The sequence below is a fragment of the Athene cunicularia genome (assembly GCF_003259725.1).
Source record: "Athene cunicularia isolate RWA chromosome 21 unlocalized genomic scaffold, athCun1 chr21_part1, whole genome shotgun sequence".
Lineage (NCBI taxonomy): Eukaryota > Metazoa > Chordata > Aves > Strigiformes > Strigidae > Athene > Athene cunicularia.
In genome coordinates, this window is record NW_020799127.1 from 3,085,073 (window position 1) to 3,099,322 (window position 14,250).

General features: G+C 39.9%; 1 protein-coding gene across 1 annotated transcript in view; it reads right to left on the reverse strand.

Annotated features, from left to right (window-relative positions):
• TNFRSF1B (TNF receptor superfamily member 1B) overlaps positions 1-10,592 on the reverse strand; it is a 10,699-nt gene extending 107 nt beyond the window's left edge. Inside the window, exons 1-9 of the mRNA XM_026862931.1 lie at positions 10,497-10,592; positions 8,081-8,183; positions 5,236-5,364; positions 3,941-4,090; positions 2,963-3,056; positions 2,685-2,878; positions 1,836-1,910; positions 837-874; positions 98-368 (exon numbers count right to left, since the gene is read on the reverse strand). Of these exons, the coding sequence (XP_026718732.1) occupies positions 98-368; positions 837-874; positions 1,836-1,910; positions 2,685-2,878; positions 2,963-3,056; positions 3,941-4,090; positions 5,236-5,364; positions 8,081-8,183; positions 10,497-10,592 (1,150 nt within the window). The remainder of the gene's footprint in view (positions 1-97; positions 369-836; positions 875-1,835; positions 1,911-2,684; positions 2,879-2,962; positions 3,057-3,940; positions 4,091-5,235; positions 5,365-8,080; positions 8,184-10,496) is intronic.
• Between the last annotated feature and the right edge of the window lie 3,658 nt (positions 10,593-14,250).

Consider the following 14,250-nt stretch of genomic DNA (forward strand, 5'->3'; position numbering starts at 1 on the left):
GTCTGATGTTTTATCCTGCCTTTTAAAATTATGCTGAAAAGACTCATAATTGATAATGAAATTTCAGAGGTTCTGGATCATTCTGATACATTCTTACCTGAACTTGCAGAGTTGTGCCTGTCTCCACTGTGAAGTTTACAACCTTCTGGAGCTGAATGTTGCTGCTGAAGTCCTTCTTTTTCTTTCTTTTCATTGTTCTTGTTATTTATTACACTGACTCTTGCAGGTGCAGCTGGATTACTCAGGGAGCTACTGCTAGACCCAGAAGTTCCCAAGAGATGCTGTTCCTCTCGTTCAGAACTGCTGGAGTTTTGCGATCCCGTATTTCTTACTTTTTTGTCACACTGCTTTTCTGCAGGGGAAAAAGGCTGGAACATTTGCAGAGAAATGGAAAACATTAATCTTTCTGAAAAACACTATCAAAGAACTGGTCAGTTCTTGGGCAGCTAAGAAAACCACTGAGAATTGCTATTTGTATAGTGGTGACTAAGCAAAAATCATACCAGCTCATTAGGTGTTCAGCAAAATTAACCTGTCTCCTGAAGGCACCTAAACTACTTCACTGATCACCCCTGGAACAAAGGCTCTAAAATCTGCTTTTCTGAGCCACACTTGTGGTTCACTGCTCATACAGCCTAACATAAAGGGAGGATGGTACCTATGGGTTACGTAAGGTACATCTTACACTCTAGCTTGGGGACCAAACCACCTCATTCTTATTCCATTTGGGTTTCTGCTGTGCAGTTTTCTTCTACTTGAATTAGATAAGACTGCATGAATTCTATGTGACTTCTTAAAGAAATGGAAAAAAATGTAAAGAAAGGAGCGACACTCACCAAATCTGCTTCTGTAGTCGACGGAGAGTATACAAGGGCTGCAAGTGAGGAAAGGCAGTTCATTAGCACCCAAATTGGTTTCAGTTGCAAAAGCTGCTTTCTTAACTAGTCTGAGTGATATCCTCTGCTCCCAAAATAAACTCCAAACGTACACTTACTACACACAGTTTGAAAATGTTGAAAGCCATTAATTTTGTAAGTTGACTTAAATTTAGCCAGCAAGTAGAGGACCCTCTGCATGAATTAATCTTTCTAGTATAATGTCAGTGACAAAAGGACCACAGACTACGGTCATGACTGCTTAATGATAACATTTGATGATGTCTAATATTTAAATGATGAAGTACAAAATATTTAACAAGCTCCAGTAGGAGCACAACTGTTGTACAGTTGTCCCAACTCCACTAGGACATGGTATGTTTAGACAATTTTCTAAAGTCTGAGGAACAAGAGAGATTTGAATGGCACTTTTGCCTCGCTGTATCCCTGTACTAAGATTAATTTCACACCATGTGATTTAATGAAGATACTTTAAATACATATGGAATTCCTGCAGTATTTTTTAATTCTGCTTTTCTGTAGCCACAAAGCTTATGTGATCAACCTGATTTGCATGAGTTTTCTCTTAGTCTCTGTTCTATTGACCTTTGAACCTTTTTGCCTATTTCACCCCAAAGTAACAAGGGAATGGTGTCAAAAGCTCTGTAGGGTTTCAAGAAGCTGTAAGTTGCTGGCTGGTGAGGCAGAAGCCTGTAAATCATTGCCTTGTCCCCTTAAAAAAAAAAAAAAAGAAAATTAACTCATACATTATTAGATACCAAAGTATGTCTGCACTAGTTATACTTCAGTCATATCCAGCCATGAGAAAAGCTTCAAAGAGAGCTTAGCATCTTTTAAGATGCTAACGTTAGTCTATCACTAGGCTCAAATTAGTAGGAAATAAGGTGACACTCTTTCCCATATTTACAGATCTGCTTGTTTTCACTTCATCAATCTTACCTTTTTTTTGGGAGACTAAGCAATACCCCAAAATTATGATTATCACGACCAAAACCAATGTCCCTGCTATTGATCCTGAAAATAAATAAAAAAGATAAATTATTCAGCAGGTTCATCTAACAAAGGATCTAATTAGAAAGAGGTAGTTATGTAGTATCTGGCCATGGCTACAAAAGCTAAATTTACAAGTATCAGGTGTGTCTGACATTCACATTTGATGCTTCTATTGTTGGATACCAAGGTCTGATTTCAGGTCGCCACTTCATAACACTGAATTTTCCTGTCCTGGAAAGTGAGGACAGACTTTTGGCCCCAGTCACAAAAGACATCTCTCTAGGCTAGCAACAATACAAATATTGTTAAATACAAGGTTAGGCAGCCCAGAATGCTCCTAAACATATATATACTTTCTGGGTAGGCTGTGAATAGGAGAGAAGACATCCACACTTGTGAATGCTGTAAGGACTTTCCTGGGAAAGGCTGGCTGACATCTCCAAAGACCTCTCACCAGGAGGTTTATGGAGTCAAATTTGCCTTGGTCCAGAATCTAAGATGTGACCTTTACTACCAGCTCCTTCATAGTAGCAATTCTTAGGAAATGCCTTGTATAATCTAGTTTGGGGCTTTTTAGAAATATTTCCAGAATTAGGGGGACTGCAGAATGCACTGGGGTAGTGCAGATGTATAGGTAAATATTATGCAACTCACTACAGTGTCATATTGCATTAATTCAGCTCTTCTGAGGTTCTGTTTGGGTGCGGGTAATTAGTCTTGGAAAGAAACTGAGAACTAAATATAAATTTGCTTCCTAGCCAGATAAAAGTGACTTTAAATGAGTTAATAGCTCACCGATGATGTAAGACGTGTCAGGTGCAGATTTTAAAATGACAGGTTGAGTTATTATTTCCGGTTTGTTGGAAGCAGAGCTTTGGGTCAGAAGCAAATTCAAGATACTGTGAGGTAGAACTGTGGCAACTGCTGTTCCTGAGTCGTTGCAAACGGTGTCATTTATGCTGTTTCCAGGAACAGCCACGGATTTACAACTGCAAGAAACAAAAAGAGAAGTTAGGAAACAAAGCAAGCCTGTGCACAGTTAAGGTTGCTGTTAGACAGAAACACTGGCTTACACTGTATGCGGTATACAGCTGGTATCATAAGATTCCTCACGTGAAAAAGTGCCGAGAGGACAAGGTTTACACTCTGTATCTGTGCTCTCTGTGCCTTTAAACAAATAGAAAGTCTCCAGTTAGTCATCCCGTGAGAAACAAGACTGAATAATCAAGGTCTGCGGTACAGATCCTGGAAGTGATACAGAGGCAGTACACAAAACAGTCTTCAACTGTCACAGAAGAGATTCATCTGAAACACCCAACCCAAACACAATTCATAATTTGTGTCTGTTGGTTTAATGCCCTCGATAGGCAGTCTTTGAAAAAGACTATAAAAACCCACCAAAAGGTTAAAACGTGGTACTGCAGACAGATTTGAGCTTTTTCACCAGCCCTTGACCGACTGACCACCTATTGCATTCTGTTGGGACTTCTGTATCTTTTTGAATGACTCTGAATTTCTTAAAAATATTCAGTGTTCCACCTCTTTGAATATTATTTATCATCTTGAGACAGCTACATTATCAGAGTGGTGAATTTCATCATCTAACAAGAACAAATTCTGCAGAACAGCATAGAGTCATCATTATTTCCTGTAACCAAATCTAACCTGAAGCCCTGTTTCAAGGATTTAAGGGGGAATTAAGTGGTCTTGAATCTGAGTCACTTGTATGGAATAAAATCACGCAGTAGAGTAAAACAAAGGAAGATTAAGGTGGATTGGGGAACTTTATGATATATGTTAGTAACAGCTTGCAGCATGTTGTCCCTTTGAATACGCCTCTTGAGAATACTGTTGCTCTAGTTACTGCTTACTTACTAAGATAATGCTTGCACTGAAAAGAATGCGTAACTGCAGGGGATGAAAAGATCATATTCCCGTAATTTACTGAGTTGGAGGCAGATTCAGCAATATTTATGGACTATTAACACAAAAAATATCCTTCTTCAGATAGTAAAGCTATTTTGTGTGTAGAGCGTTCAGAATTAAATTACCTCTTCTGGAAACTCGGTAACCTTTTCCACATTTTTTATGCACTTTGCATATTTTGCAGTACTCGTATATTTTTGAAATGCAGTACTCATTGGGTGGGCAGCTACAGATTCTGTCCTGTGACTCAGTGCATGTTTGATTCTGCACAAATCCTGTTTTTAAAACAAGAATAAAGCAAGATATCATTAGCAACATTTCAAATTGTAGCCTACAATTTTTCAAGTGAATGCAAGATGATGTTCACATACCACAAACTGAAGACAATTTTGCAGTTTCTGGCTAGTATACCATCATAAAACAAATACATTGTATGCCTCAACATACACATTTTCCAAAGAGTTTCCTCTCTCTCTCTAGGAGAGATCTGCATCTGTAGGCTGCCCACTTGAAACTCTGTACCTGTGGTTGCATTATATTGTATCACAACCATAAGTATGCACATTTTTGTTACATGTGTCCATCACTGGAGTATGTGGGGGCCATACTCAGGTCTGTAGTCTACGCAGACCATGCAACTGTATTTAAAGGGACTGGAGACCTTACTACAGATATTTTCATACTGCAATTAACCAGCCTTGCACAATTATCTATTCAGATAAAACCAAAGGTCCTTTGAACAGCTTAGACTCTACCCTTAAAAATTACTTGCCAGTGAGTCAAGCAGACCGTTTTCTACACCCGTTTCCATTAGAAATGATGGACAACAGTATGACTGAATTTGTTAATGCACGTGATGTGTTAGACCAATGTACAGACGTCGGTACAATGTAGAATGTTGTTACCTTATATACTGTTAGTCTGCTTTAATGAACTGAACTGGCATACGCAGTGACTGTACTGCTTTGCAAAAGAAATAAAAATACTATAGGAATATCACAACTGGTGTTTGCTGTTGTCAGCTCAGCAGACAAACCGAGAAGTGTCTGGATGAAGGAAATGTAATTATCCATTTATGCCTGTGCAAGTCAAGCCTTAAGCTCCCTTGGCTGGAGAATATAAGCAGGAAGTTATCTAGTGGTGACATTTGGATCTATTTGAGTAATGCAGTGCCTTTGCCTCCAAGAATGTAAGATTGGTGTCACATTTTTAGGACTCAGAAAGAAAAAGAGGCAGGGCCCCCTGAAAAACTTTTCCCTGATTCCCCTCCCCAAATCTTACAAGTACCAAAAGCATAAGAATGGGACTACACAAGTGATAGACAAAACCTCCTGGTTTTCTAACAGAGAAGACTAGGTTAAACCAAGCCCACTCTTTGAGCAGGCTGTTAAAATCACAAATGCCTCCCTTCCAAGCCTACCTTTCCTGCAGGGTGGTGAGCAGGCAAAGCACTGAGGAGACCGATTCCAGATTGCTGTATACGTGTCAGGTCTACAGGGACTGCACTTCGTGTCCACAGTGTGAGTGCAGCTCGCTCTCTTATACTGACCTATTTAAAAATAAAACCAAAAACAAAGCAAACCAAAGAAAGCATCTCATTGGAAAAGATCACTAGGAATTGTTTAAGCTAAGTTTCATTCTTAGCTGTAGAAACCCGTTGCCTTCACTGGCACTATCTGATCCATAATGTACACCAAGCAAGTACTGATTTAAAGGAGGATGCATGTGTATCCAAGGAAACCGATTTATTTTATGTTATTTATGTTTGACTCCTTTTCCTACATTCAGTTCAGTGAATTCCAGCCATATTCAAAACAAGTCAGTCTCAGCACTGAACAAAACCCCTCAATGTATACTTAGATGCAGCTACAGCAGTACGTGAAACGAATGTTTTACCCTCACAGAAGCTGTGTTTTGTGGTGAAACACAGGATGGTGGTTCATGCCGAAAGTCAGGCACGTGCTAGAATGATGGTGAGGCCCTTACTACACTTACAGGCAGCAAGTGAAAAAGGCATAATAAAGTATTATCACAAACAGACCTGAACTAGAACGTCACCTCTTGTGACTACTGAAGGGACGTGAGCTCACTCTTTTTCCTTCACGTTCAGCCAGCCCCAACAGATGGAAGCAATGGATTTCTGAAGCCAGTGGCATTCCAGACAAAATCAGAAGTTGTCAAAGGTGGTTTCTCCAGTGCTCCTCACCAACAACAGAGTTCAGTGCAGTGGTGGTGTTACTGTGAGAGCTGGCAGAGGAACTCTCTGAGACTCATCTTGGCGTTTTGGAAGCAGGGACCTTTTATTGCAGCACTGGGTGCACATGCAAAGAGTTTCGCAGAAGTGACCACACCCCAGATCTATAAGCAGCAGCTAATATACAGCAAGATCATACATACTCATAATTTTTCCAAGTGTGTTACATATGCATCAGATTTCCTGGAACTAGTCACAGTATCTGCATCCTAATTACGCATGGGCTTTCCTGCTGGGTGGTGGGCTCTGGTGATTGTTGGTCCTCCTCACCGTGTCTGCTGGCTGACCTCAGTGCACCTGCATGCTCACAAAGGTCTGTTGGGGGGGGTTGTGCTGCTGTGTGGTGTCTCGAGCTGGTTCGTTTTAGTTTGTCCTGTCCTTGTTCCTGTTATCTTCAAGAACAGGTTCTGACTGTCTTGTTTATTATTTTCTTATCTTCAAATCCCTTTCTTTTTTTACGAAAGCACCAACCTTCAGCTGTGTCTGCACATTCCAAAAGTTACATTGACCTATTCTATTCCCAGTAAAAAAATGTTAGTGAGACATTTTGGCTCACAGTGGGAAAAAGTAAATATGAGCTCCAACATACCCATTTTGGAGAAAGGAAAACACCTCAGTTGCCATTTCTCCCTTGCTTAAAAGGAAGGAGATAAAAGTTGATGTCTCATATCCTGTTCAGAAACACCCTGGAAAATATACTCAGAAAGCAGGAGTAACACTGGAGCTGCTTGGAGAATCTCTGGTCTCCAAAAGAAGGGGCCCTGGAGGTGACCCATAGGAATTATTTCCAAAGACGGTGTTTTGACATATACTTACTTGAAGCTTAAAGGTCTGCCTCCCATATCCTGCTAATTATTTAGGCTTCAACTTTTGATAAATTATTGTTAAAAAAAAATAAACTCATAATAACACAAAAAAAAATTAGACTTCCTACAACTTGTTGTCCAGGTTGTTATTGGGAAAAATCAAAATTAAGGAGAAATAGACTGAACAGTACATACCGCAACAGAAAAGCGTTTTACCTATGAATTATCATCTTCCACTCATTGTGTTTTTAACAAAGGAAGTTTGACACATCTATCTAGACATTTTCGTTTAATTCAGGCAACTGTGGCTGCTTCAGCATATACTGATTTCCTGCTTAAACTTCCGGATCTCTGACAGGAACTCATCGTTTATGGAAACATATTTTGTTTGCTCAGCATGTAATGTGGAAAAAAAAAAAAAAAAAAAGGCAGATTTTTTGCTGTGTCTAATGTAATAGTGACAACCTCTTGCAGAAACTATATTATCAAATTATCCAAATGGTATTACTATCCTCCAGAAAAAACAACCCTCCACGCCCACCTTTCTGCAGTCAAGATCTTTTGCTAACAAAAGATCACTAATAATTATCACTGGAGTGTAAGACATGACACAAAGCTGACAGTTTCTGTAGTCTTGTAGTCTGAAAGTGGTCCGCAGCGTCTGATTTACACTAAAAGACAGCAAAACTCCCTGAATGAGCAATTAGAGAGTAACCTGTCCAATGAAAAGCTCCTTACATAAATGATATTATCAAAGTACAGAAACTAAGCTCTACCTCACGTCCTGTTTTAAAACATAGTTATTATTAGTGGGCTTGGGTCTGACATATGTTGTCTGATTTGTGCGATTCCCCTAGTAGGCTGTTGCTCCTCCCCAGTGCTGACTTAAAAATACTTTAATCAAAACACCCTGCCAAGCTGTGCTTAGAAGAGCTCAGCAGAAGGCTGTGCTTACAAAAGCAGCCTACCTCCTGATAAGCCCCAGCCAGTTTAACCTTGTATGAGAATTCCTATTCTGATGAAGGTGTCTCTTTTGCAGATATTTTTAGTCACAGCGCTTTATTGTCTTCCAGCTAGAGTGCACTGCAACAGCAAAAATCTGATGCTCTTCAGATGTGTAAATATATAATCAACATGTGTACTGTGCTCATCTGAAAACTGACTGAATTTGGCTGTGCAAAGTAATAGTTTGAATTATAACCTACCTGGAGGGCATTGGCTGCAACATTTATTAAGTCTTTCTTCATAGAATTCAGTGCTGGGATCCTTGCATTGTGCGAACTGTGGTGTATAAGGCAATGAATATTCCTAGGAGAAATTAATGGAAAATCATGAGTAACAAGTCTATTCTGACCCTAAAGTAGAGATTCGAGATAAACACTTAAAGATCGATGCAATTATAACCACATTCCTTTCCAAAGCACTGTCCCTTTAGTCAAAGAACGTGTACTATTAGAACTGTTTCACCAAAGGAAAAAAAAAAAAAGGCTTTTATCATTCCAGATTCCTTTCTGAAAAAGAAAGCCCTTGATGTTTTAAAAACGATGTCTCCAAAAACTGCACTGCTGCTTCTGAAAAGGACCAACTGGCTACAAGACTTAAATAAAAATTAAAAACCCACCTCCTATGGCAGGTCAAATGCATAAGAAGCAGTCCTGAAATACAGTGTACCTAACTTTCAGCCCACACCGATCAGCACAGCTCAACGACTTCAGTGAACAAGTGTCAAAATATCTGAGGACCTGCCATCTGTTTTCAAAGGGAAAAATATGCTCACTCAAAAGAAAAGGGCCAATGTTAGGTAGTACAAGCATAGGAGTTTCCTGCTAGATCAGAAAGATGCTGTTCAAAAAGCATGTGACATTGCTCAGTTTTCTGCAGTCTGAAGATTGCTCCATGTATAATCTATATACATTTAGAGAAGTCATTTAGAAATATTATTAAAAAGAGAAATCAAAACAGGAACAAGCTCTTTGGAGGCCAGTAATAAAAATATCCTTCCTCCTTACTGAAAGAACACGCTGATTATCTATTGTGTTTTCACATTACCGACAAAGTGCACTAACACTTCCCACCCTCAACAATTGCTTAAAAAGAATCCAACATTTTCTTAAGTTGCTTGATGAAGTGTTTTACCTCTTATCTAGCTCTATATCAGAAACAGGATTTCACCCATCTACTCAATGGCCATTGCCAAAAATGAACCTTTCCTGGGAATGTGGAGGCAGAGAAAGGCCTCTTTGAGTTTCAATGCTCATTCCAGAAAAGAAAAAACAAAACCAATTCCAACAGAAGTTTCACCACTCCTATTTAAAACACTGTGAAAGCTGGTAACGCTGACCAGGCATCAGCACAATTCTGATCTGTTCTGATCAGTCAGTTGAGTTAAAGACTTAAAACCAGGGAGACTGGGGATGGGTTTCACCAGTACCAGCCCCATTCTCTCACAGCCAGATCAATGAGAAACAGTCGAGCTGCAAACTGAAGAACAAACTTGTAAAGATGCTTTTAAAGGGCCAGAAACTGTGATGGGGTGGGGAAGGATGACCCAAAAAAAAAAAAAAAAATAAAATAAAAAAAAAAAAATCCATTTTCCTTCTTAAACACTAGAGCAGGTGAAGTAAGAAAGAAACAGCTGCTGAGCACAAACTGCATTTTCAAATTCTTTGTCTTTTGATGAGAATAGAGTCGGTTTTGCAGGAACCATGCTGCACCCCCTTTAAAAGGGGCTTGCACAAGGATTGAAAACATTGAAGAAAGCCCAGGAGGCTGGTTTCAACATTACCAGTTTCATTATTATTAATGAGAATAATAACTCTAGTAATTCAAAAAGAAACCCAAGGCTTTTCAATTCTTCCTAGGTTCAGTAATAATTAGGGGATTATACCCTTACAGGATGGGAATGATAAACCATACCATTTGCACATGTGAGCTGACACTAAAATCTGATGAAGAAGAAAACGGCTCTGCTCTCATCAAAAGTACTTTTCATTTAAGTTACTTTCTTGTTTATTAAACGAAGAAAGATCAAGTGTTGTCACATTTTTGTAGCCATGATGATCAACTTCATTAAAACAAGCTCTTGAGAGTCTTTTTAAAACTTGAAACTTTACTGCCAGAGCAGACACAGGAAAAAAAGATTTTAAAAAAAAGAAATACAATAAACTGCATCACAAATTATCCTGTTGGTGAGGCTTCCTGGCAAAAAATGTTCTTATCTCATCCTCTGCATTCTGTTGTAAATACTGTCCTGTGAGTTAAAGACACAGGAAAACCTCTTTGGTTAATGGGTTCACATCTATTTCTCTTAAGTTGTGCTTGAAAGGATATCTCTGCTGTCTGATACAATCTGCCCGAAATTTTATCTGATGAGCTGTGGCTCTCCACGACACACAATTGACAATTTCTTGCCAACTGTCCTCAAGGAACATTATGGGAAACTGAAAGGGACTTGTAACTCTCTTAGGTACAATTTATATACAGACACGAGCTCAGCTTTGTTTGCACTGGAAGGATGCCATTCATTTTAGCGGTTGCTTCCAATATAAACTAGTTGAATCAAAGCGGACAAGGCCAGCAGTCAAATCTCCTACTCTGCCAGAGGAAGCGTAGGCCGCTTACCAGGTATAAAACTCTCCGGGTTTCTTGGCTACAAGACGACCCCACTTTTTCTAGCCTTCTCACCAATTTTAAGGTCTGAGTTGCACTGTACAACATTTGTATCTGGCATCCAGATCCATTGGCTGCTTTGGGCTGAAAGACTGATGAGTAGGCGCCGGATTCTATTCTACAATCTTTGCATTTTGTTACTGCTTGTATCTCTCATAAATCCTTATTTTGCCTTCTGCTTTTACTGTGCTTCAATGTTCCATAGGCAGATTGTGTGGAGGAAAACTAACCTGATGCTGCATCTTTTGCATTACAGCCCTGGAACTTCTCAGATTAGGTAGCAGTGTCTAATGGCAGCAGACTTTTAAGATACTTATATGGACAAAATGAAGATTTTGGAGGACTTCATTTAATTTGACAGGTACAGATAGCAGTAAAATACCTCATCTATCTAGCAGCAGAGGTAGAAACACCATTAAACGTGAAATTTAGTCTAGCTCTATGCATCTCAATCAAATTAAGCAATATATCCGGCACAGAAATGAGTAAACTATGCTTGAATTTGACTAACCAACTCACTAGGGAGATTTTTGCAATGCCTGTGTATTAAGCAATAACTAAGAGGTTGCATGTGAAAAGCCAATGTCTCAAGACTCTCCAGAGTCCCTGCATTGTTTGAATCATTTTCCCATCTGACTACAGACATCCCTCAGATATGTGAGCTAACACCACTGGAGAGGAGTGGGCTAACAGCAGCTCCACACCAGCTGAGACCTTGGACATTATGTGTAATTATATTTAAGTATCTTCAATAATAGAAATAAAACGTGCTAATATAAGGGATGAATAGATATATATTAATCCATCCACACAACATTAATTTTCACTCAAGTAGGCCGTTTAAATAAACATATTTAAGCATGTATTTTAATCCTAACTCACATGTCTACATCTCCTTTTCACACAGTTGCCTCCTTCAGACTCAAGCTATCAAACAAAGGAGTCTGAACAGGAACTAATCTGGCGTGCAACGTTCTTCACGCATGTGAAACCACAATGAAGTCACCAAGGACTCTGATGTAAAAAGCTGTTGTTGTGGAAAGGACTTGAGGGAAAGAGATACCATTTGCTGAGCTATCAAACCTGCTGAAGACAGGAAAAGACAGAATTCTTTTAAAATATTTAAACTGGTAATTTACAAAAATAATTCAGTTGAAGATTAGTTAGCAGATAACAGCAAGCCTCACCAAATTCAGCTGGAGTTGCAACAAGCTGTACCAACAATACTCAAACCATAGAGCTTCTTTTAAAGCTGATTTCATGCAAATATCTCGCTAAGCTTATGGGTCCATTATGTTAGCTGTTCTCCCCCCTTATACTGTACTTTACTTCTGTAAAGCAGGATTCCTTGCATAGCCACACATAAACAGATTTACAACTCCACATTCCCCCCTCCCTGAGAAAATACTATCTTTTGGCTTATGTTTAGGGATCCTACTTCATTGCCACTCACCACAACATGAAAACATTTTCCCAGAATGGGATGACAGGAGGCTGCAAAGAACACAAAACTATTCACAACATGCAAAAATTATAGAAGTGAGTCAAAGTTTGTAGGAAGACCTAGTATAACCACGACCTAGTAAAACAAGAGGAACAACAGATTGCAGGCCTGAGAGGCAGGAAGATGGGCTGTATCCTCATCACTTGTCAGAGAAGGGCAGGTGATGAGCAAATTCCCAAGAAAAGATGAGCAAGACAGGGTTGGCCACATTAGGCTTGACCTTAAGTGGAGACATCCTAGAAGATGCATCCAAGGGAGACGGGTGATACCTAACCCTGAGCGCAGAGCAGGAAAGAAGAAGCTATGTCAGCCCTAAGTGTAGAGATGGCAGAGGAAGAACCTTCCCAAGATGCCCCACACGTACCAGCCAAAAACACTGCCAGAGGGAATAACTGTCTTCTATCTAGGCCAAATGCCAGAATTAGCATTTATCTATTATTTTGAAACAAATTCTGTTCTTGTGATGGCGTTGCTTCCATCACTGATGGCTTTTGCAATGCTTTGTTAAGACTTTCACTCACCATGGACTTTGATGCAAAACCCATGCATGTGGGTACAGACAACAGCAAAGCTGCAGGTCACCCACAGCCCTCCTGGCTCTGACCACAAAAAAAGCAGGGACATTGGAGCAGTCTGCTCAGTTTCATTTCAGGATTTTTCCCCAAGATCTCCTTTATGCTCATCCTTGCGCAGCTCAGGGTATGTGCATGGCTATCAACAAACCTTCCATTACCAGCAGCATTTCCCTACAACCAGGCAGCAGCATCCAGAGGGTGACTTTCTCTGCACACATCAGCAACTACACTGCGGAGCACGCTGTGCTGCTTTGCGAAGGACAGTTATTTAGGCTTAAGGCTATTGAGAAAGTTTCTGTTAAAACTATCTGGTGACTGTGTTGTTCAAAATGGCAAAAATAATGTTCAGATCCTGCAAGTAACACAGGGACTGAGGCTAGAAGCTCAGTCTAATTTCAGCTCAATGAGAAAAACCGAGAAATAGTGTCACCCAAGAACTATTGCTTTGCTAGCTTTTCTCCCTCAAAAATAAAGTAAGTTTTCTTTAACTGACCACTTTTTAACACTGATAGGCAAGTTTTTTCCAGCTCTGTGGCAGACACAGTATTTCTGCAACTACTGGGTTTGTTTTCCTAATGTACATCTGGACCTTTCTTTAGTTTGTCACAAAGCAAAAAGTGATGCTGGAAGTTTCCTTCATGATTTCCATCATTATGTTGTGGTCACATTTAGGGAGAGAGGAAACTTAATTCCTTTTGAGTCAAAGCCCTTTGTTCAGCAAGAAGCATGACAAAACTTTATACTTAAATTTTGGTGATAAGGTCTGCTACAATTCTGTGACTCATTTCCTTATCTGCTCTACCCTATACACTTCAAGGTGTTCAGTAAATCATGTTCAAAATACTATCACCTTACAAACCAGGTTTCAAAATTAGTAAGAAACAGTTAGAAGAATTAATTTAATACATTATGAACTCACTATAGCACCCAGCAAGCCTTAAAAGACCACTGCAGGTTCAATGTGCATTCGGACATCCTCACCTGGTTTCACTGAACCCTTGTCTTATCAAGGCTCGATTAATACGATTAAATAAGCATGTAAATATACATCCCATGACAAAGCGATGACCTGGACATCTCAGCAGCATCTCCATATTTATCTTCACTTTAAAATCAGGCAGAAAAATGCTCTCAATGTACCAGTACAGCGTACACACAATCAAAGTCGAATAGAGCCCATCAAGCTCTTCCATTTAAACAGCTAAAAGCATTCGTTGCCAAATAGTGGTAGCGCTGGATATAAAAGGGAACAGTCACAGCTGGATCACATCAGGTCTTACACATAAATTAAAGGGCTTTTCCATGTAAATAAGGAGTAGTTTTAGGGATCTAACAGTGTAACAAGCTCTTCCTGTTTAAGCAGCGGTGTAAAATACAGATTTACACTCAGCACTTGCCAGGACACTGAGGAGTTTTTACCAATACTCAAACAAGCCTGAAAAATCAGCCCATCTCCAGTGAGAAGCCGGGGAAACGGTTGATCGTTGCTTTGGGAAGGCAGGGAGCGGCAGCGCCGGAGCTGAAGGGCGCAGGACGAGCTTTAAAGAAGCCCGACGGGGGGGACCTGAGCCTGAGACACCCCCCCCGGGTTCCGCACAGGTAGGGGGGGGCAGACGGGCCCCCAAAC